At 41.3% G+C, this 22,580-nt stretch overlaps 1 protein-coding gene across 7 annotated transcripts in view; it reads left to right on the top strand.

The window, feature by feature from the left end:
• The window catches only part of birc6 (baculoviral IAP repeat containing 6), a 193,053-nt gene that overhangs the window by 79,757 nt on the left and 90,716 nt on the right, over positions 1-22,580 (top strand). For all 7 annotated transcript variants that reach the window (XM_044215397.1, XM_044215402.1, XM_044215400.1 and 4 more), the window contains exons 48-59: positions 247-441; positions 570-770; positions 935-1,214; positions 1,300-1,556; positions 2,807-2,915; positions 3,210-3,446; positions 4,796-5,663; positions 7,197-7,340; positions 10,228-10,357; positions 13,270-13,401; positions 15,060-15,221; positions 15,373-15,546. In XM_044215397.1, coding sequence (XP_044071332.1) covers positions 247-441; positions 570-770; positions 935-1,214; positions 1,300-1,556; positions 2,807-2,915; positions 3,210-3,446; positions 4,796-5,663; positions 7,197-7,340; positions 10,228-10,357; positions 13,270-13,401; positions 15,060-15,221; positions 15,373-15,546 — 2,889 coding nt within the window. The remainder of the gene's footprint in view (positions 1-246; positions 442-569; positions 771-934; positions 1,215-1,299; positions 1,557-2,806; positions 2,916-3,209; positions 3,447-4,795; positions 5,664-7,196; positions 7,341-10,227; positions 10,358-13,269; positions 13,402-15,059; positions 15,222-15,372; positions 15,547-22,580) is intronic.

Here is a 22,580-nt window from a genome sequence, read left to right as displayed (position 1 = left end):
CGTGTGTCGTAGCAGCAGTTACATTGTGTGATTTTGCTCCTAAATTTATGACTTTTGCTGCTTGGCTGTCTTTGGTCAAAACCCCGATTGCAGAAGTAGAAGGACTTGCAAAATGTTGCACAGTTGTTATAGATTTTCCAGAGCTTTGGTTTTTATAGAAATTGAAGCTCCAGTACACAAACAGGGATTCCAGCAATTCTTGGAAAATTTGATTCTGTAAGAAACCATAACTTTGTGTTTTACCAGGTGGTGTGCAATTGATCTGTAACAACATGGTGACCAGTACCCGGGCCATTGTGAACACAGCACGCAGCATGGTGTCCACCATCATGAAGTTCTTAGATTCAGGTCCTGGAAAGGCAGCAGATGGCAACCTGAAAACCAGAGTGATGACCTCAGAGCCAGACAACGCAGAGGGACTCCACAACTTTGCTCCTTTAGGTGCTTTCAGTTACTTTCGACTCAGTCTGTTACATCTTATAGGACAATATTTTTTTTTACAGTAATAGAACTTACAACCTTACATCAAATCTTATCTAATTATAAATAATTTATTTGTCCATTCACAGGCACCATCACATCCAGTAGTCCCACAGCGCAGCCAGCAGAGGTCCTCCTCCAAGCCACGCCGCCCCACCGCCGGGCCCGCTCTGCAGCCTGGTCCTACATCTTCCTGCCGGAGGAAGCCTGGTGTGACCTCACCATCCACCTTCCTGCTGCTGTGCTGCTGAAGGAGCTCCACATCCAGCCACACCTCGCCTCTCTAGCCAGTGAGTTGCACCCAATTTAATAATCAAAGTAAATTAAAAATAATATAGTTTGGAATGTTTGACAGTGTATTTTCACAACCAACAAAAGCTTTTACATCTCACTTGAATGAAAACTCAGCTGTCATTACTTTGTTTTGCTGTGTCCCCTTCCTCCTACCAACCAGCATGCCCATCCTCGGTTTCGGTGGAAATCAGCGCTGACGGGGTCAACATGTTGCCACTCTCTACACCAGTCATCACCAGCGGCCTGACATACATAAAGATCCAGTTGGTGAAGGCGGAGGTTGCATCGGCTGTCTGCCTGAGGCTGCACCGGCCTCGTGATGCCAGCACCCTGGGTCTGTCTCAGATCAAACTCTTGGGGTTGACTGCTTTCGGTAACACCTCCTCTGCAACTGTCAACAATCCCTTCCTGCCTTCTGAGGACCAGGTCTCTAAAACCAGGTACCGAAAACTTATTATGGATTGAGACTATGTCCATTTGTATTAGCTGTTGGGGTTTTGTAACCTATTCCTTCTCCCTGTACAGCATCGGGTGGCTGCGTCTTCTCCACCATTGCCTCACCCACGTTAGTGACCTGGAGACCATGATGGCCAGTGCTGCAGCACCCACCGCAAACCTGCTGCAGACCTGCGCCGCGCTGCTCATGTCACCTTACTGCGGCATGCACTCGCCCAACATTGAGGCTGTGCTGGTCAAGATCGGCCTGCAGTCCACTCGCATTGGACTCAAACTCACTGACATTCTGCTGAGGAACTGTGCTGCTTCTGGCACCGATCCTGCCAGTGAGTCACACACACACAGCTGCATTGCTGCTGAGTGTTACTCATAGGTAGCAGATCCTCAGGACCTTAAAAACATGAAAAAACTATTCAAATATCGAAATGTGTTCCTTTTTAAGAGGTCCTAATTTAAGGTTGTTGGAGTTTGAAAGACTTAGACAAGGGCATATTTCAGATGTTACATCTGAATACAACAGGTAGTAAAAGTGTTTTTGTACTGCAAGGCCTCACAATTTGAATATTTGCTAACACTTTATTTTACAGGTCTGTAATTACCTTTTAATTTCTCAGGTCAATGTAATCTGGTACTAAATATATGGTAAATATATTAATATATATTATATCTATTTAATTGACAGCATAAACTAGAGAGTCTAAGTCAGTGCACAGCATGTCAGCTGAACATGCACGAATGTGAAAGGCAGTTTTACATACATGGAGAAAAGAGTGTCCAGATGACCGGCACAGTCATAAAGCGAGAGAGAGAAATGTCCTAATAAATTACATTAAATAGCCAAACCTGAACCTGGGTTTCGGTTCAGGCAGTTTTGTTGCGTAAAGCTTAAAGCTCTTGTACTTTGGCAAAGCGTAATGTAATGCAATGGCTTGGGTAGCAGAACTCTGCACATCTACAGAAAAACTCGCTGTAAAGCTTTGTTTATGCTTCACGTAGTGTCCCCGGCACCAGGGAGCGAGGGCCAAAAGTGACGTCAGGTCGCTGCAGCTCGTTGTCGTGCACCTTCCAATTTTTGAGACTGTGCGTGGGGCTTTTCATTTCAAGATGAGATGAATACAAAAGTTCAAACAGGCATCTGTAGAACATATTAGTTAATTAAAATACAACTGAGAACATGACTGCCACAAATACTGATAAAAGAAAATAACTTGAAATGAAGAAGTAAAGTAATGAATGAATTTTTACTATTAATGTCTCAAGGATTTTAATAAGCCAGCCAATTTGTTTTTTAATGCTTACAAAACTGGAGGAGATCCTAAAAATCTACATTTGAGTAAATAATATTTTGCCAGCAGAATCAAATTGTTTACAGGAAATGCCTTTGTTTCATTAGAATACATTTGTTGTTCCAAATACTTGACTTCACTCTTTACAGGGAATATATAACGGCGATAAAGTATGTCCATGGTAACACTCGTTGACTTCTTGCTTCTTCACAGAATGTCTTGTTTGCATGCTTCTGGTGTTTTTCAGAGAATACTGCACCTTATTTTAGTCTTTGCTTCTGTCTTTGTAGATTTGAACAGTCCTCTGCTGTTTGGGCGACTTAACGGCCTCTCTTCAGACTCCACCATCGACATTCTGTACCAGCTGGGCACCACACAGGACTCTGGAACCAAAGACAGGTATATCAACATCCTGTTTTTACCTTGACTCAAACTGTCCATAAGCTCCCCTCAATAAGAATAACAACCAATGTTTAACAGTTTTCTGTCAAGGTGATTTTCCAGACAGACTCATAAGCTGGTTGTAAAAAGTGTCCTTACACTCTCCTTGTCATCTTTTACTGCCATATGGTTGTGTTTGTTGCATATAAATTCCACTGTGACGCACCTTACACCAAGGGACTGCGGAGACAATGCTGTGTTTTCCAAACCACGTGATGAGTTATATATTAAAGCTTGTTCTGAACCCCTCAGGATCCAGGCTCTTCTCCAGTGGGTCCATGACTCATCGCGGGTGGCGGCCCAAAAGATGAGCGGCCCCATGGGATACACTGGCGCCGGCGCTGGGTCTTCCTCAGCTTCGTTGAGGGAATACGGCCTCCTTATGCCTTCACCCTCCCACCTCCACTGTGTGGCAGCCATCCTGTGGCACAGCTATGAGCTGCCTGTTGACTACGACCTGCCTGCACTGCTCAACAGAGAGCTCTTTGAGTCAGTCATAGTCTTTTTCCATATTGTTAAGACCATACATAAATACATACCATATATACTAGGGGTGAAACGGCACACAAAAGTCATGGTTTGGTATGTACCTTGGTTTTAGGGTCAGAGTTTGGTACGTAATCGGTACAGCAGGGAAAACAAAAAAATGTAGAAAACAAAATCTTTATTTATTTTGAAAAATCTAAACACTCAACAGTGGCTCATTGGCCATAAATCTTAATGTAACAGTTAAGGCACTCAAATACTGGCATATTGTCAATACAAATAAATAACACAAATGTCAGTAATGCTCTATCGTAAGACTCTGACCTGTTAATTCCTAAACAACTGCAGCTCGTGCTTGTTCACACAGGGCAGGCACAACAGACTGACTGAAAAGGCACACGTGAAGCTGACTGCTTAAATTCTGTATTCTTTCCGACCGAGTATGGTCGCAGAGATAAACACTCCTATAGCATCAGTTATTACTTTGGCGCGGTCTGAATCAGCTGTGAGAGGCTGCCTGAACGCTGTGGGGAGAAGGCCTTGCCTTTCAGTCTGTTTTTGCCTCGTTCTGCTAATCAAAACATTCGGGTTATGCCATCGTAAATGATATTTTGTCTTGTTTCCCCAGACATGCCCAACTTCATTTGAACAATGTCAGAATACAGCTTGACACTAATCGTTGCCCATTTTTGCTGTAACTAACCGGGTAACCTTAACTAATGCTTCCATACAGTGGATCTAAATGTCACAGGAGGATCCTCAATCTCTGGTCTCTCATTTGTGTTTGCCATTCGGATGGCAGCGACACTACATGAGCTTGACTAACCTGGCTAACCGGGCTAAGTCGACTAGCCGACTGATAGACAGAAACTGGTGCTCTGCCAAAACCTTCCGGGTAAAATTGGCACTCTAGAATTTCTGTTCTGCATGCGAGTAGTAGACATAAACTATTTTGACAGTAATTGTTTGAATTGTCAGTCGAAAAAGAAGTGAAAGTCGCCCTTTTCAGACATGCACCTCGTTACGTAAATGTGATGGCAATTTTACATGTTGGTCTCATGTCTGAATAAGCGTAATTTACATAAGTCATGACAACAACCTTACTACTGTGGTCCTAGTAATATTTCTGTAATAAAATAATATTTATGACAGTTGTTTTTAAATAACTATGATTTGTTGAATAATGAATATAAATTAATATTGCACAGATGCTTACTTATTTACCCTTCTTACTTACCATGAAGATGTCTGAATATTCATACATGACATCATCGATGTTGCAGCCCTTTGAGGATGAACAACATAGATTCATGATTGATATGATTGATTCCATTAATCTTCCTTCCCTCCAGGCTGCTGTATAACTGGTCCATGTCGTTGCCGTGCAACATTGTGCTGAAGAAGGCCGTAGACAGCCTGCTGTGCTCCATGTGTCACATTCACCCCAGCTACTTCTCCCTGCTCATGTCCTGGATGGGGATCGTCTCAGTGCCCAGTGCCAGTCACTCTCAAGCCCAGCACCACCGCCTCGCTATGACTGATGACGGCAAAAAGCAGCACGACGCCAACACCAGCGCTGCGGGACTTACTGACGATTCCAAGCATGCAAGACCCCACATTTATCTGTCGGAGTCCCAGTTAACCACGCTGGCAGCTGCCTCCCAGTCTCCAGGAGCCATAGAGCAGCTGCTGGACTCAGGCTTACCCTCCCTGCTGGTTCGCAGCCTGGCCCAGTTCTGTGTCGGCCTCCTGGCCATTGCCGACCTGCCTCTGCCCGCTGCCCAGTCAGAAAGACGACATCACCATCACCACTACCACTCATCGTCCTCATCCTCGCACAGTCGGCCGCCTCTGGCTGCAGAGCTGGCCGCTCCGGTGCTGCGCTTCCTGACTGAAGTAGGCAACAGTCATGCCATGAAAGATTGGTTAGGAGGACCAGAGGTCAACCCGCTGTGGACAGCATTGCTTTTTCTGCTGTGCCATTCCAGTGCCAGTGCAAGTGCCAGTGCCAATGCAGGCTGTCAGCCTCTGGGCTCTGGATCTGCTGCAAGTCCCTCTCCATCCCAGCCTCAGCCTTCAGGGTCACGCTTCTCCCTAGTGTCTTCTGGGCAGGCAGGAGGACTCACCACCCAGCAGAGGACAGCTCTGGAGAATGCCACTGTGGCCTTCTTTCTCCAGTGTATCTCCTGCCACCCTAACAACCAGCGGCTCATGGCACAGGTTTGCTCTTACATTCCACTCTGCTAGGAGAAGGGCAAAGACTAAAGCTTTCACTTTCTCTGAGACACCAGGAATTGAGTTTTGACATCTCAGACATAGACTCGCTGGTGTAATTTGTCGGAATTTTAGAGACTTATGTTGGGATTTACAATGACTAAAGGTGCACCAAATTGTGTAAAGTGCAATCAATGAATTATGGCAATCAGAATTATAAAAGATAATCATAAATAATTTTAATGAATAAAGTTTCTTGGGGCACCACTCTCCTTAAAGAAGAGAAATGATTAATTCAGTCAATTTATTAAGTCTCAAACTATCTAAAACTAAATGATCAATTTGGAACTGATTAATAATTAAATTAATAACTATAACCAAAATCACCATAGCCCTCATAGCCCTCACCTAATAGCTAGTAGGTTAAAGGATTTGGAGTTCAACATAGAAGAGGTTGGCAAATTATTGACTCTTGTGCAACATTAAAGAAACCAGCATAATTATACACAAGCATTTATTAAAAGATAAACAAAGCAAAAACACAAATATGAAGTCTAACTTTAAATGCACATATACAGGTGTGTGTGGGTGTGGGTGGGTGATCCAAAATGACTGCTTGGATCAAAAAGGGCGGCTATTGCTGAGACCGCACAGCGTAGACAAGGGGAACTAACTCAAAATGGCGGCTGAGGCCATGTTTGATAAAGAGGGTGGCTATGTTAGAAGCTAAATTGGAGTGTATGTGTGTGATCGGTGTAGGATAATAGTGCCCAGTTAAAAGACAGTTAGCATGCGAAGACTCTGTCTGTGTGAAGCATAAAGTTGGCTACCAAATGACCTAACAGATGAAACCACATCACAACAATAAAACTCATTGAACCAAATCAATACACATAAATTCACAAAACTAACACAGTCTTGTGCTTAGCCAAGTACACTGTTAAGCTATGTGAAGCTATGTAATGCCCAGTCCATGGAGGGAAAGAAGGTTGCTTTGAAGTAGGCCTACTGCTTGTTAGCTGGCGGTCCGTCTGTTGTAAACTGGCCAAGCTGCAAAGAATTGTGGTTCCAGGAAAAGTCCTTGGCCAGATCGGAGGAAGCCAGTTGCTCCGTTATTTTTCTCCTTACAGTTACCCTGGTGCTAACTTCCTTAGTTGATTCTTAAAGTTAGCTGGCATACTTTGTTTAGTAGCCGTTGGTGCCAATTAAGCTTTGTTGCAGAAATTTTACGCAGGCTCTCGCAGCGCTGTTTTAGATCAGAGAGAGAACAAAAGAGCATGCAGTCTCCTAATAAGTTCAGTAAGTCACAAATTCATCTGTAGAGGAACACTTTTTCAACCCAACAAAGCCATAGACTATAACTATACTATTAGTGCGATTATACTATTAGTCATATTTTGAAAATGTGATAATGAAAAGATAATTTCTTAAAGAAGTAGGAACCCTGTTAAAGCCTTGGTGGTATCAATGACAAACTCTTCATTTGGATATATTAATCAGTTTCTGTATTGATTTTAAGACTTTATTTTCTTGCTGCAGGTTCTCTGTGAGCTCTTCCAGTCTGCACCCCAGCGAGGCAACGTGCCGATCTCTGGAAACATCTCAGGCTTCATTCGTAGGCTTTTCCTGCAGCTCATGCTGGAGGATGAGAAGGTCACAGTCTTCCTACAGTCTCCCTGTCCGGTGGGTAACTTTCTCTGTTGCTGAATATCTTCTCCCTCTTCTTTCCAGATGGGAGAGAAAAATGTCCATGAAATCAATTCTGGCTATGTACAGCCTTACAGTGCCTAGCTTAGCTGTGGAGGCTGTATTCGGAACTGCATACTACATACTTCCGACTAACGCACTATGTTCTACATATGCTTTTCATAGTAGTATGCAGTATGAAACTGTTCAATCATTTTTATTTTGCAGTATGCTAGGTCAGGTTTAGCTGCTTTCCGGTTTTGGAAAGCGAAAGTAAACAATAGGAGGTTTAAGTTAAGCCTGCTAAGCTAACATTTGATATAAAGACAGCAACGTTAACCTTAGCGAGCTGTCAATAAGAAAACAACACCACATGCATAACTTAAATCTAACGTTAAATTATATTTTTTGTTACTAGGGACAGAGCAGGACACAGAGGCCCAGTTTCATGTATATTCCTCGTTGTCCACCACCGACGCGGGGGTGTTGCTGTCCACCATTTCAGCAATGACCGGTTGTTGAGACTGCCTGATTAAATAAAGATTAAATTTTTTTTAAATTACTGGTTGTTGTGACCGTTCCAGCTCTTTGCACTGTGGGACACAGAGGCCCAGTTTCATGTATATTCTTCATCGTCGTCACAGTAGGTGAGGTAGACTGGTCCGATGCATACTGGACTATGGCATCTCGGTATTTTTTGGCATACTGCAGATTTTGCTTTTGTTTGCATACCGTATACTACATGCTACATTTTGGCCAAATCAATACATACTGCTTGTTTTGTTTTCCTTTGCAAACCCATTTCCTTACAAGAGTTACATCAACCAATCAGTTTGCTTGATGCTCAGATCAACACGTGTTGTTGACGCAGATTCTATGCAGAGACGTTTACATGTATCTTCAGAGAACCATAATTCCTGCCTCAGTGTCAACAAAAATGTAAAGGGATGTTGTCTGTTATGAATAGCGCTCCCAATGAAAATATAGAACAAAAATTTCCTCTTGCTCTATTGTTAGTCTCTCCCGCCTTTCTAACGGTTTTGTCATGACATCAATTAATGAGGAAGGACTCTATTCTTTTCTGTGCATTGTTACTAACTTGTATGGTTCATGACTGACATGACAATATTCATTACAAAACACGAGTCCATGTTATTAAAACAGTACAAACTGAAGGTGTGGCACCAAGCATACATGATTGATGTAGTAATCAGTTGTGACCACAAGGGGACAGCGCAGCAATATGAAGCAGAAGCCTCCTTTCCTATTTATCACAGTGATCCCCTCAGACTGAGGTATGATGCCTGGTATAATGTGTCCTCGGTGACACCTTAATGATCCATATTTTACACAGCTCAATGATTGGTTGTCAGAAAAGCTCTTTTAGTAGTGTGTGTGTGTGTGTCTGGGGACAGGGTATAGAAAAATTGGTTTTATTTGCCCCAAGCAAGCAATTCTAGCTGTCTCCTTGTTCTCAGTATTATAGGCTATTGTTTCTTGTTGCCTGCTACAAGAGGGGACTGTGGTTGGCAAGGCTGTGAAGTTGGTTTGTACTAGACAAGGTATTTTAGCAACAGTTGCCAAGATTGTCATGATATTTTCTATTATATATTGTGCTGAGAGGATGACTTTTTTTCATTTTGGAAAAAATGATCACGTGATAGTGAGCAGCTGTAACAAAAGAGTTTCCCCTCAGGGATCAATAAAGTATTTCTGATTCTGATTCTGACCCCCATGCTGTTTCCTTCAGCACCACCATCAGGTCTTGTGTTCACTTGTACACAAGAAATATCAAAATCTGATCACATTGACATGAAATTCACTGAGTACATTCATGCTCCCAAGAGGACAAACATTTACAGTATATTTTAGACTCTCCAGACCCAAACTCAACTATTTGTACAGTAGAACAGTAGTTAGAACAGTAGTTAGAGGGTGCTGAAAAATCCAGATTACACAGCAAATCTTTTTTTTTTTTTCTTCTTTTTTTGTCTTAATCCTATAGATAAAGAATGCTGGTGTATGGTTTTTGCAATACTCAAGTGTGTTTTGACTTCCCATGTGCATTGATGGTGAGAAGAAAAGACTGAAATTGGACCAGTATAAATTAAGCGCCGTGGCTCTAGGGATGGCAATGTCATTCTGACAGTCTGTAGTCAGTTGGTTGTTTTCTTGGTCTAGTGGTCTGTCGACCACTTTGGTCCAAATTGAAATATTTCAACAACTATTGCATGAATTGCCATGAAATGTGGTTCAGACATTCATTTCCCGCTCAGGATAATTTGCAATAACTTTGGTGATCCCCTGACTTTTCGTCTAGCGCCATCATCAGGTCAAAATTTCAATTTGTCCAGTACTTTGGTTTATGACCAAATACCTGCAAAACTAACAACATTTCCATGAACAAGCAAATGTGAAATGTGACTGGCCTGTCAGTTGTTTAGCGTTGTTTGTGTATCTTCAGTGGTATGTATTTGTTTTGCTTACTCTAACATTGGCAGCACTGTGTCTGAAGGCAACAGATAGCAGTATATGCCTCTGGCAGTGTTGCACACATTTAACATTCACGTTGGCTGAGAATAATTGTCAACTGAAGTAAAGGGAGAAAGAAAAGGAATGGGAAGAGGAGGACGGGAGTAAAACAACGCGATCTCTTCTGAGTCTTAGTCTGGACATGTACTAGCACAGACCTCTCTTAAAACCTTTCAGAAATAATTGACTGGTCCATATCTGCTTAAAAAGATAAATATCGGTCCCATATATTGCTAGAGTCGTAATACCCTCAATACATTTTAGTTACTGAAATTTCCTGTAGCTAAGCCGATTGTTATGTATTTTTTTATAACATGCTAACACAAAACCATTTTGTCCTTTTTCTTCTCAGTTATACAAAGGACGCATCAATGCCACCAGCCACATGATCCAGCATCCCATGTATGGAGCAGGCCACAAGTACCGAACCCTCCATCTGCCCATCTCCACTACGCTGGCTGAAGTTCTGGATCGGGTGTCGGGTAAATACTGAGCTGCCAAACACAAAACAAGAGTTTGGATAAGTGCACTGAGCAGTGTGGATATGTAAGCCTTACAGCTAATAGAAAAATCAGCTACTAGTGCGTGAACAAGTACAACACTCCTTGTGAGAAGGCACGTATATTCTATTAGCAACAGAGTCATGTCTTACTCACCTCTCTGTTGTAACAGAAAAATGGTTGTTGTTCACTGATTATTTTTATCTCTTCTACTTTTCCATGTTTTGATTGCTGTGAAGATACTGGTGTTACGAGTGTGGTTCTCAGTGTGCAGTAATGAATGAGATCTTCTGTTTTTGAATTCCATATACAGTGAATGTGCCTCATAAAGCACATAACACTATCACTTACGATAACAGTGGTAGGATATAGTGTTAAGACCATATTCTTAGCAGGGTTTATACTACTAGTAATCCGGTGATTTTCTATCCATGGTGCAGATTCACCAAAATGGTAAGAAACATACACATGCAAAAAAAAAAAAAAAAAAGGGCTAAGAGCTAACTGTCCTCACTGTCTCCATGGCAACATTGTACTTCTTGTTTACCCACAGCAAGATGGTAACCCTGTTGAGAAAATCTCAAAATATATTCACCCCATAAGAAAAAAACTAATTGGGAGTAATAAAATTCATGAAAATGAGCTTTTTCTGGTTTTACACTTAGAGTACATTTTTTGACTTACAATGCATCCGGAAAGTATTCCCAGCCTTTGCTCAATACTTTGTTGAATCACCTTTTGGCACAGATTACAGCCTCACGTCTTTTTGAGTATGATGCTACAAGCTTGGCACACCTATTTTTGGGCAGTTTCTCCCATTCTTCTTTGCAGGACTTCTCAAGCTCCATCAAGTTGGATGGGGAGCATCGGTGCACAGCACACACAGATCTCTCCAGAGATGTTCAATCGGGTTCAGGTCTGGGCTCTGGCTGGGCCACTCAGGGACATTCACAGAGCTGTCCTGTAGCCACTCCTTTGTTATCTTGGCTGTGTGCTTAGGGTTGTTGTCCTGTTGGAAGATGAACCTTCGCCCCAGTCTGAGGTCCAGAGCGCTCTGGAGCAGGTTTTCATCAAGGATGTCTCTGTACATTGCTGCATTCATCTTTCCCTCGAGCCTGACTGGTCTCCCAGTTCCTGCCGCTGAAAAACATCCCACAGCATGATGCTGCCACCGCCATGCTTCACTGTAGGGATGGTATTGGCCAGGTGAGGAGCAGTGCCTGGTGTCCTCCAGACATGACGCTTGCCATTCAGGCCAAATAGTTCAATCTTTGTTTCATCAGGCCAGAGAATTTTGTTTCTCATGATCTGAGAGTCCTTCAGGTGCTTTTTGCCAAACTCCAGGCGGGCTGTCATGTACCTTTTACTGAGGAGTGGCTTCCATCTGGCCACTCTACCATACGAGCCTGATTGGTGGAGTGCTGCAGAGATGGTGGTTCTTCTGGAAGGTTCTCTTCTCTCCACAGAGAAACGCTGGAGCTCTGTCAGAGTGAGCATCGGGTTCTTGGTCACCTCCCTGACTAAGGCCCTTCTCCCCCGATCGCTCTGTTTGGCCGGGCGGACAGCTCTAGGAAGAGTCCTGGTGGTTCCAAACTTCTTCCATTACGGATGATGGAGGCCACTGTGCTCATTGGGACCTTCAATGCTGCAGAAATGTTTCTGTACCCTTCCCCAGATCTGTGCCTCGATACAGTCCTGTCTCAGAGGTCTACAGACAATTCCTTGGACTTGATGGCTTGGTTTGTGCTCTGAGACAAGACGTAGACAAGTGTGTGCCTTTCCAAATCATGTCCAATCAACTGAATTTACCACAGGTGGACTCCAGTCAAGTTGTAGAAACATCTCACCTGAGCTCAGTTTTGAGTGTCATGGCAAAGGCACAAATTTTTTATTTTTAATAAATTTGCAAAGATTTCAAACAAACTTCTTTCACATTGTCATTATGGGGTATTGTTTGTAGAATTTTGAGATAATAATGAGAAAATAATGAATTGAATCCATTTTGGAATAAGGCTGTAACATAACAAAATGTGGGAAAAGTGAAGCGCTGTGAATACTTTCCGGATGCACTGTGACTAAGGCTCAGATTTCATGGTTCTTATATCCCTGGAACACTGACTGTTTCTGCTATCCATTAATATATAGATAATTACAGTGTGTTGTAAACCTGCAGACATACAGGCACAAAATTCAAATAACTTCAAATAGTTTAAAATAAAGAGATACGGAAAAGCAGCACATTTTCACACAGAACACACTGTCAACTCAGATCATGGATTGGTGAACCTGTATCCTAGGCCAGCGGTTCCTAACCTTGGATTGTCAGCTGCCTCAAAGGGTCGCAAAATACACATCTGAGGCGTCCCGAGACAATTACCAGGATAAGAAAGAAAAAAATAAATAAATAAAAACATTTCTTAAACAATTTAATTTAGTTTTTCAGACATTCCTCTAATCTATTGTTTTTTAAACCATAACAGCTGCAATTCTAATTATAGCCTAAATTATTAACAATGCATTCCAGATGTCAACTCTGTGGTTCAGCCATGTGCCCTTGTGCTTTAATTCCTTTGACGTTCTTTGGCCATCAAGGTCAGCAGTGATGCTGTGAGCTGCAGTATTACGTGTTAGCTTTTAGCCGGCTATGTACATGATGAATGGCTCAGCACTTGGGTCCTTGAATAGCTGATAGAAGGCCTGATACACTACTGCTGTTATGTGTATGTGTGTGGGACATATCATCTACTGCCTGTACTTCTTTTATTGCACAGATTTTCATCGAAAATATCTACTGTTTTAAGTTTTCCAATACTTAATTTTACAATAAATAATCACAAAATTAATATATTTTATTACTCATTTGATTTCATGCTCTCTTCTATTCATGCAAACAGACACGCCCAGTATTACAGCCAAGCTGATCAATGAGCAGAAGGAGGACAAGGAGAAGAAGAATCATGAGGAGAAGGAGAAGATGAAAGCAGACAGCGGCTTCCAGGACAACTACAGTGTTGTTGTGGCCTCAGGTACTTGGATCTAGTATCCTTGGATATGTATTCAAAGTATTTGATAAGTGATAAGTATTTCAAAGCAAGGTCTAAAGTTGACATACATGTACTAAGGCTGTACAATTAACCATGTTAAAATTGCAATCTCTAATTTGTTTCTCAAGTAGAATAATGAATGACAGATCCAACATTCAGACAACCTGGACATAAAACAAAGTGCCCAGTTAATGGCTTTTAACAGTGAGATTGTGTCTCTAGATGTCAGTAGAACATGAAGCAACAGATTATAGGATAGGTTCACAATTATTCAAGTCTGTCTTAAAACAATAGACAGGTACCCATATTAACATTGAAACAGGTTTTGCTTGCTGTAATTGTTCCTCCCGTCCACACTGGCCTTTACAAGATCACTTCCTAATGTGCTTCCAATGTAAGTGACAAAATCCACAGTTTTGTGCAAAAATACATTCCAAAGCTTAGCTGAAGTTAATGTGACGCTTTAGCAATCTGAGTTAGTCAAACCAAAGCTGTCTTTTTAGTACAGGATGCCCTCTTAAACACGCCAGCGCTATGGCCCGAGCTTGTTCTTTGATTTTCTGCATTGTCAAAAGATAAGAGCTGCATAGATGGATGACGCAAGTTCATGATGTGCCTCCACACAAATCTTAAATGCATACAAGTTGATATTGGGCCATCGGGCACAGATTGTGACTAAGAGGTTTTCAGACCAATCTTGCACAGTATGTAAGGACCCTTCAAGGAGAAGCTAACATTAGCTTAACATCAGTATATCTATAACATGGGCCAAAAAGTGTGAAATGTTTGCACTGTGTTGTGCCCTCAAAAATTTCCACAATGGAACAAAAAAGAAGTAGTGTCCATGACATGTACACTGCTTTCTGCAAACACTCCCATGTGATGTGTCGCATTTGATGCATACAGAAATTACAGCTCTTCACCTGTCATTGATGATGCATGATGAGTGAATGAGTGATTTCAAACACAAATATTAACTTCAGCCACATTCCAAATGGTTAATCAAACACTACTAACAGTGAAAACGTTTTCCCAGCCCAGTTAATCAGAATGTCATGTTGGTACCACATAAAGGGATCTTCTTCAATTGAGTTGACATTTTTTAGTTTTGATCAGTCGTGTAGCCCATTATGTCTAAAATGGTATGTTAAAGTGTTGCAAGTGAGAATAATAATTTTTGTTTTAAGCTAAAAGAGTGCTTGAACAATTCATTCTTAATATATGCATCTCCATGGTGTACCTGAAGCACACCTTTTGAAAATGTCAAATGTAACTTTGACTTACTGAGAATTACAGCACTGACTTTGGCATTCCTATTAAAGTTTCATGTGACGTTGTGATTGGACTTTACACTAAATTGTGTGATTGTTTTTATGATATAATAGACGTAGTGCATATGTTTAAATGAGTATCTGTCCTATGATCTGTTTCAGAGACCTGACAAGCAGATGGCACTGTTTTGGTATTACAATAATCAGATGTATCAATATGTAATACTGGCACAATATATAAGCTGTTGGTAGCTTTCAGTACAAAAGTCTGTATTTTGATCAAAAACAAATATTAACCTGTATATTCTGCCTATGAGAACACGACTAACAGGCCTTTGATGTTTCCATGTTGTCTGTCTCTGCCATCAGGCTTGAAGTCCCAGTCCAAGCGAGCTCTTTCAACCCCTCCCCGACCTCCGTCAAGAAGGGGTCGCGTGATGAGCGACAAGTTGACAGCTTCGTCTGGTGTGGACCCTTCAGCCAAAACCATCAGTGTGCCTGTCTTCCACCTCTACCACAAGCTTCTTCCAGGTACTACATACACAAGTGCAAGGGCAACATGCCAACTCACATCTGGCAGCAAGACATCAAGATGTTTGAGTCAAACACTCAAATTAAGCAGCATGTGCAGTATGTGTATTAATGAAGTGAATTTTTGCGTTCGCCCTGTCCTCCCCTCCAGGTCAGCCCCTCCCACCTGAGATGACCCTGGCCCAGCTACTGACACTACTGTATGACCGCAAGCTGCCACAGGGCTACCAGTCCATCAACCTGACAGTCAAACTGGGCTCCAAGGTCATCTCTGACCCAGGCCTTTCCAAGACAGACTCCTTCAAGAGGCTACGCACTGAGAAAGGTACCAAAAAATTGCAGCTCTGCAGTACATGAGGAGAAATTCTCTTATGTTTAAATAATATTCCAGTCAGCAAAAGTTTTATTATTCTTTGACTTAAACAGTCGCTGTTTACCAATTTTCCAAAATGTGCCTTCACAATATGCTCTCCTTAATAAATTAAAACATCAGGGTGGGCGATATGGCCCCAAAATAATATCACGATATTTCAGGGTATTTATGCAATAACAATATTCTTGACGATATGACAATCCTGAAAAATATTAATATATATATTTGAAAGAATGCATTACCCTATTTCTAGTAAATTATTTCTTATTTCACCATTTGAATTCTACTTAATCCTCCACCTTATTGTAGTGTTTACACACAAACCACTTTATTCTGTTCACCTTACTTTTCGTTTCTCTTTTCCCCACACACACACACGCTTGCCCTGCCTCTTTCTGTTTCTCTTTCTCCCTGTATGTGTTGACTTTCTTCCTCAGCAGTATGTTTTATGAAGTCTGGACTTTTCACCCCAAAGTCCGTTTTCACAGCAGCTTGGTGAGCCCTTGGTGGTTCCCATGTCCTTTGGCATGTTCTTTAATTCTAATACTTTTGAACAGTAGTCTAACTATAACCTTTTTTCAGGAGTCTTACTCACAGCTCAGATCTTGAAAATCATCTATCAAAGGTCTCCTGCTCCACTGATATTTACCAGGAGATTTATGAAAGGTTATAGGGCTGCACCGAAGGTTTTTTTTTTTTTTTTTTTTTTTACTTTCGAAGCTTCTATTGAGGTTTTCAAATAAAGCTTTGACTGTTGGGTGGGGGGGATCCTCAATTTGAATAAAGTCAGATTAAATGAGTTAGTGCTTTTTTTTTTATTAAATCAACTTTTTTTAATGAATAACAAATCAGTTTCATCTGCATAAATACATGTAGGCAGCAGGCTAAACCAATAAGGGCATAAAATAATGACATAATACAGCAACATTATGCTACGACAGAAATGGCAATAAAATATATCATAACATTTCAAATGACAGTTTAAGTTTGTTCGTAACAATTCTATATTAGCTTAACAAGCGTGCTGTGGTTGTAACAACAACTGCGGACAAAGCAGGTGGAAATATTGCTTTTCTACTTCTTCCACTTTTTACTCGAGTAAAACGTTCAGTTCACCTGGTTCACTGTCTCCACCGCGGCCTCTCCGCTCTGCTGTTCGCTGTGTGTGTGTGTGTGTGCGTGTGTGCGCATGCATGTGTAGGAGCTGAGCCCCGCCCTCAAACATGTAGAGGAGTGGACAGAGAAGCTAGTGCGATCATAAAATATTTATTCAGTTAATTTTGCCATGGATCCATTCCAAAATTTAATGGCTTCTTCCTTGGCCAATGCTACACCCTTGCACCAAGTTTCATGAAAATCGGGCCAGTAGTTTTTCCGTAATCCTGCTGCTAGACAGACAAACAAACAAACGGCACCGAAAACATAACCTCCTTGGCTGATGTAGTTTAAGTGTTTGCATCTTTTTTAAACTCAAAATCTGAACAGTCCGGTGCAGAAGTTCGGTGTGGCCGACAGTCGTGCAAAGGACGGGGGCTGTAACCTAGGTAACAATGTCACAAACTAGCCTGATAAACAAAAACGTACTATTTCACACAGGGCCATGTAGGTTTGGATTTTGTTTTCCCTTAATAATAACAACCTTCATTTAAAAACTGCATTTTATGTTTACTTGTGTTATCTTTGACTAATATTTAAATTTGTTTGATGATCTGAAACATTTAAGTGTGACAAACATGCAAAAAAATAAGAAATCAGGAAGAGGGCAAACACTTTTTCACACCACTGTATGCATAATTGCTGCAAAGAGTATCTTTTCAGATGTAGATTGAATCAGTCACTTCTTTTTGTTGGGCGTAGTCAGTGAAGAGGACCTCTGGGTTTTCACTGGGTCTTCTCGTTGTGTTTCTCTGTAGCTCACACTTTTACACTACATTTAGCAGGGCACTGAATCTCATTGCTCTCTGCTCTGAGAGCTGTGCTGTGCTGCCTTCCGATCGGTTTCCATGGCTACAACTTGTTTACTCAAAGGGGAGCTAGGCTAAAAGTTGTATTGCATTGTAGGCTAGAAAAGCTTGCAAACTGAACTATGGGCAGTTTACCAGATATATTAATGTTACCAACAAGGATACTTTACTTTCTCTTCTCCTCTTTATAAAGTAATTCTTCTATTGGCTTCTTTAGTGCAGTTTCTCCTTTGGAATGTTGGTAATAGTAGCAGTTGTTTTGATTTAAAAAAAAATATGTGTGTGTGTGTGTATATGTACAGTGGGTACGGAAAGTATTCAGAGCCCTTTAAATTTTTCACTCTGTTTCATTGCAGCCATTTGCTAAAATCAAAAAAGTTCATTTTATTTCTCATTAATGTACACTCAGCACCCCATCTTGACAGATAAAAACAGAAATGTAGAAATGTATGCAAATGTATTAAAAAAGAAACTGAAATATTACATGGTCATAAGTATTCAGACCCTTTGCTCAGTATTGAGTAGAAGCACCCTTTTGAGCTAGTACAGCTCACACCTGGATTTGGGGATCCTCTGCCATTCTTCCTTGCAGATCCTTTCCAGTTCCGTCAGGTTGGATGGTGAGCGTTGGTGGACAGCCATTTTCAGGTCTCTCCAGAGATGCTCAATTGGGTTTAGGTCAGGGCTCTGGCTGGGCCAGTCAAGAATGGTCAGAGTTGTTCCGAAGCCACTCCTTTGTTATCTTAGCTGTGTGCTTAGGGTCATTGTCTTGTTGGAAGGTGAACCTTCGGCCCAATCTGAGGTCCTGAGCACTCTGGAAGAGGTTTTCTTCCAGGATATCTCTGTACTTGGCCACAGTCATCTTTCCTTCAATTGCAACCAGTCGCCCTGTCCCTGCAGCTGAAAAACACCCCCACAGCATGATGCTGCCACCGCCATGTTTCACTGTTGGGATTGTATTGGGCAGGTGATGAGCAGTGCCTGGTTTTCTCCACACATACCCCTTAGAAGTAACGCCAAAAAGTTCAATCTTGGTCTCATCAGACCAGAGGATCATATTTCTCATAGTCTGGGAGTCCTTCAGGTGTTTTTTGGCAAACTCTATGCGGGCTTTCATATGTCTTGCACTGAGGAGAGGCTTCTGTCGGGCCACTCTGACATAAAGCCCCGACTGGTGGAGGGCTGCGGTGATAGTTGACTTTCTGGAACTTTCTCCCATCTCCCTACTGCATCTCTGGAGCTCAGCCACAGTGATCTTTGGGTTCTGCTTTACCTCTTTCACCAAGGCTCTTCTCCCACGATTGCTCAGTTTGGCTGGACGGCCAGGTCTAGGAAGAGTTCTGGTCGTCCCAAACTTCTTCCATTTAAGGATTATGGAGGCCACTGTGCTCTTAGGAACCTTGAGTGCTGCAGAAAGTCTTTTGTAACCTTGGCCAGATGCGTGCCTTGTTACAATTCTGTCTCTGAGCTCCTTGGGCAGTTCTTTCGACCTCATGATTCTCATTTGCTCTGACATGCACTGTGAGCTGTAAGGTCTGATATAGACAGGTGTGTGCCTTTCCTAATCAAGTCCAATCAGTTTAATTAAACACAGCTGGACTCCAATGAAGGAGTAGATCCATCTCAAGGAGGATCAGAAGAAATGGACAGCATGTGAGTTAAATATGAGTGAGTATGAGAAATAAAATTAACTTTTTTGATTTTAGCAAATGGCTGCAATGAAACAGAGTGAAAAAAAGGGGTCTGAATACTTTCCGTACCCAAAAATTAAAAATAAATTCCGAAATTTTAATGCAGGTGCATTCTAAATGGGTCATGCTGCAATAAAAATCCAGTCCAGTGGCTTTGACTCTCCTCCTGTGTCAAGATTTAGTGGAGTTGTACTTTGGTCAAGGCTCAGCTCACATCACCTGGGATATTTCTTGGGTTGCTTTGAAAGAAAAGCTTTGAAGTCTAAGAGCTCATGGAGTGGTTTGAGCACATACTGTTCAATCATAGTCACTCCTCTACTTACCTTTGCAGCCCTCAGGGATTTAAAGCTTTTTGATCCTAAGGTGTTGCTTTCGTACAATATTTATGGGACTTTTAGATGTTAATGTTGCATTCATGTATCTACAATGGCATATAGAAAGATTGTGTTATACCAGGGATGATGTGCTGAATATTTTGGCTCAAGGAAGTATGTTTATAGTGTAATTTGTAGCAATTTACTCTGACTTTCTTATCCAGTGAAACAAATAATAAAATGTTGCATTGTTGCTGAAGGACATTTTGTCAGGACAGGTTGTTGCTGTGATCAAACTGCTGACCCTCCTTTAGCCAGACAGCAACACTGCTGGTGCATAGAGGTGGTGACTCTAGGACTGGTTATATTTAGCTATCTATTATTGCTGGCTTGAGGGTCAGCACTAGGTCAGATTCATTTTTAACGTCAGTGTCATGTTCTGATGATCTCAGCACGAATCTGCAGAACTGTTCAGATACCTTTTGGCCACAGTTTTAAATTGTAAACTGTGGATTGTGGACGTCCTGTCCTTATGACGGACGGTTGGGTAATTCAGTATCATAAACGTCTTATTTTGATGTACAAAATTGAATGTATCGTCAGCGTGTTTTTTCCCCCCATTGTGTCCAACATTTTGAAGTTTATCAATAGACCTTTTACAAAGAACACATTTTGAATTGTAATAGCAGGAAAGGCACAGGTGGAAGTAATAACATTAATGATGGCTCTACTGTACTTCATTTTAGTGTCCCATGAAGCCATAACAGTGAGCCAGCAACCAAGGGAAACCCCTTGCATTTCCATTTCTGTTTTTTGTCTGATCATATCATCACGAGTATCCAAGACTTATTTTAAAGATATGGGCCTGAACCTCTCTGTGACTGGACCAGCCTAACAGTATTATAGTTAAGTTATTAACAGTTAACAGTGTGTGTCGTCTGACTATTCAACCATTTGACATTTCATATCAATATAATCTATACCTTGTCTGTTGCTAGGACACTTTAAAGGAGAACTCCAGCGATTTTATACATCGTAGCAGTGTTGTAGTCAAGACCACCTAAACCGAGACCAAGTTGTGACCAAGACCAGAGTGTATCAAGAAAAGACCAAGGGTTTGAGGGGTTGAGACCGAGTCAAGACCAAGAATAAGGCAGGGCGAGACTGAGTCAAGACTAAGCAAAAACGTAATTTAGGAACAGTTTGTCACCATTTGCCCTGTCCCCTCAATTTCTCACAAAGTTAACACTGCATTAGATAGCAATACATCCCTCAATATGTGTTAACTAAATTAGTTAGCTTGTGCACCTAGCAAGGTGGCAAATAGCTGGCAAGCAATTGAAACTAGTGCCTGAAACATACAGTATATACATACAAGCAACATACATACATGCAAGTTGCTTGTCCAAATATATAAATAAACCCACTCGCAGGCTATAAACATTACACCAGCAACACGTGATGCAGACTGACACGTTAACAGGTCTGAAAAGCCAACACGGTTGTTCCCCATATGTTTCACTCGAAAGACAATATATGATAAAGCATTTCACTTCCGACCAAAAAGTTCCCTTGTCCCGGACAAGTTTTAACATAAATTGTCGAGCCCTGCACGTTTCACTCACAAGCTTCGAAGCTAGCGAACTGATGTTAGCTAACACATTAACCCAGCCAACGCTAGCCTGGAAGACAGGTTCATTCATTCATTTATTACCGCAAACTGAAAGCTTTTTTTGTGAGAAAAACTTTATTTTTTTACAGATTTACAGTTAGCGACTTCAAGTGTCTCTTCAGGTTGGTTGTATTCTTCTCACCTAATTTGTTGCCACAGGACATCTCTCTGTCTCCCGTTACTACAGTGCATTGTGTTTTCCTTTCTGCTAAATTATAAATAAAGTGTGTCCATTGATCTATTCTTTTATTCCGATGTTGTCAGTAACTCACTGTTTGGGACAGCGTCTGTACACGTCACATCAATCTGCACCACATGTCAATCAATGATAGGGATGCATTGTTTATATTTAGACAGACAGACTAGAGGCACAATTGGGGAAAATATCATGGATTTTGTGAATGTCCGATAGCCCATGACTAACATTTTAGTCTCATCTTGTCAACAGAAACAAAACATACATTTCGTCATCATAGTTTTTATTATCTATTTTTAGCTCGTCAACGTCTCATCTTCGTCATGGAAAAAAGGTCCTTGACGAACATTTTTTGTCATAGTTTTCATTAATGAAATTAACACTGAGAGGATGTAGACACTTGTTCACTTCACCCACAGTGCTTACAGCCCTCAATGAAAGAAGATGATGTTTAGATTCAGTTATATAGTTTCCCGTTTTACAGGCTGCAAGAAGCAACACTAAGAGACACTAAGGGGGTGTTTTATGTGTACAGATTGGTCCATATTCCTTGCACTAGAGCTTGATGAGGCTACTGTTACCATAACAGATTACATAAAATTCTGCGTCGACATTGTGGTAGCCAAGAACGATGTCGTCTATTCTAACAACAAACTCTATATTACCAATGAAATTAAAGACTGCATAAATAGGAAAAAGCAAGCCTTTAAAGACAGGGCAGGATATGTAAGTAGTTCAAAAATAACTTAAACAACTCCTTACAAATGCAAGGGAACGACACAGGCAAACGAAGGAACAGAACTTTCAGACTTCAAATACTAAAAAACCTTGGGACACAATTAAATCAGTTACTATTGTGAACCCTGCAAAGAAAAAAACTTATCACCGTGGAAGAACACCAAAAATCAAACGAGCTGAACGACTTTTACTTGAGGTTTGATTCAATATGACAATATGTTGAAGACTGCGTCCTCAGTATTTCGCACTTCTGTATCACATCCTGTATCTCCAAGCACCTTGAGAACACAAAAGCATACGCTCGAATTTTATATATTGATTTTAGCTCAGCGTCTAATACTGTGCAACCCTACCTGCTTTTAAAGAAGCTGAAGGACTAATGTTAACACTACCCTGATTAGGTGGTTTTAT

The sequence above is a fragment of the Siniperca chuatsi genome, linkage group LG11 (genome assembly GCF_020085105.1).
Source record: "Siniperca chuatsi isolate FFG_IHB_CAS linkage group LG11, ASM2008510v1, whole genome shotgun sequence".
Lineage (NCBI taxonomy): Eukaryota > Metazoa > Chordata > Actinopteri > Centrarchiformes > Sinipercidae > Siniperca > Siniperca chuatsi.
This window is presented reverse-complemented; position numbering and strand designations above follow the sequence as displayed.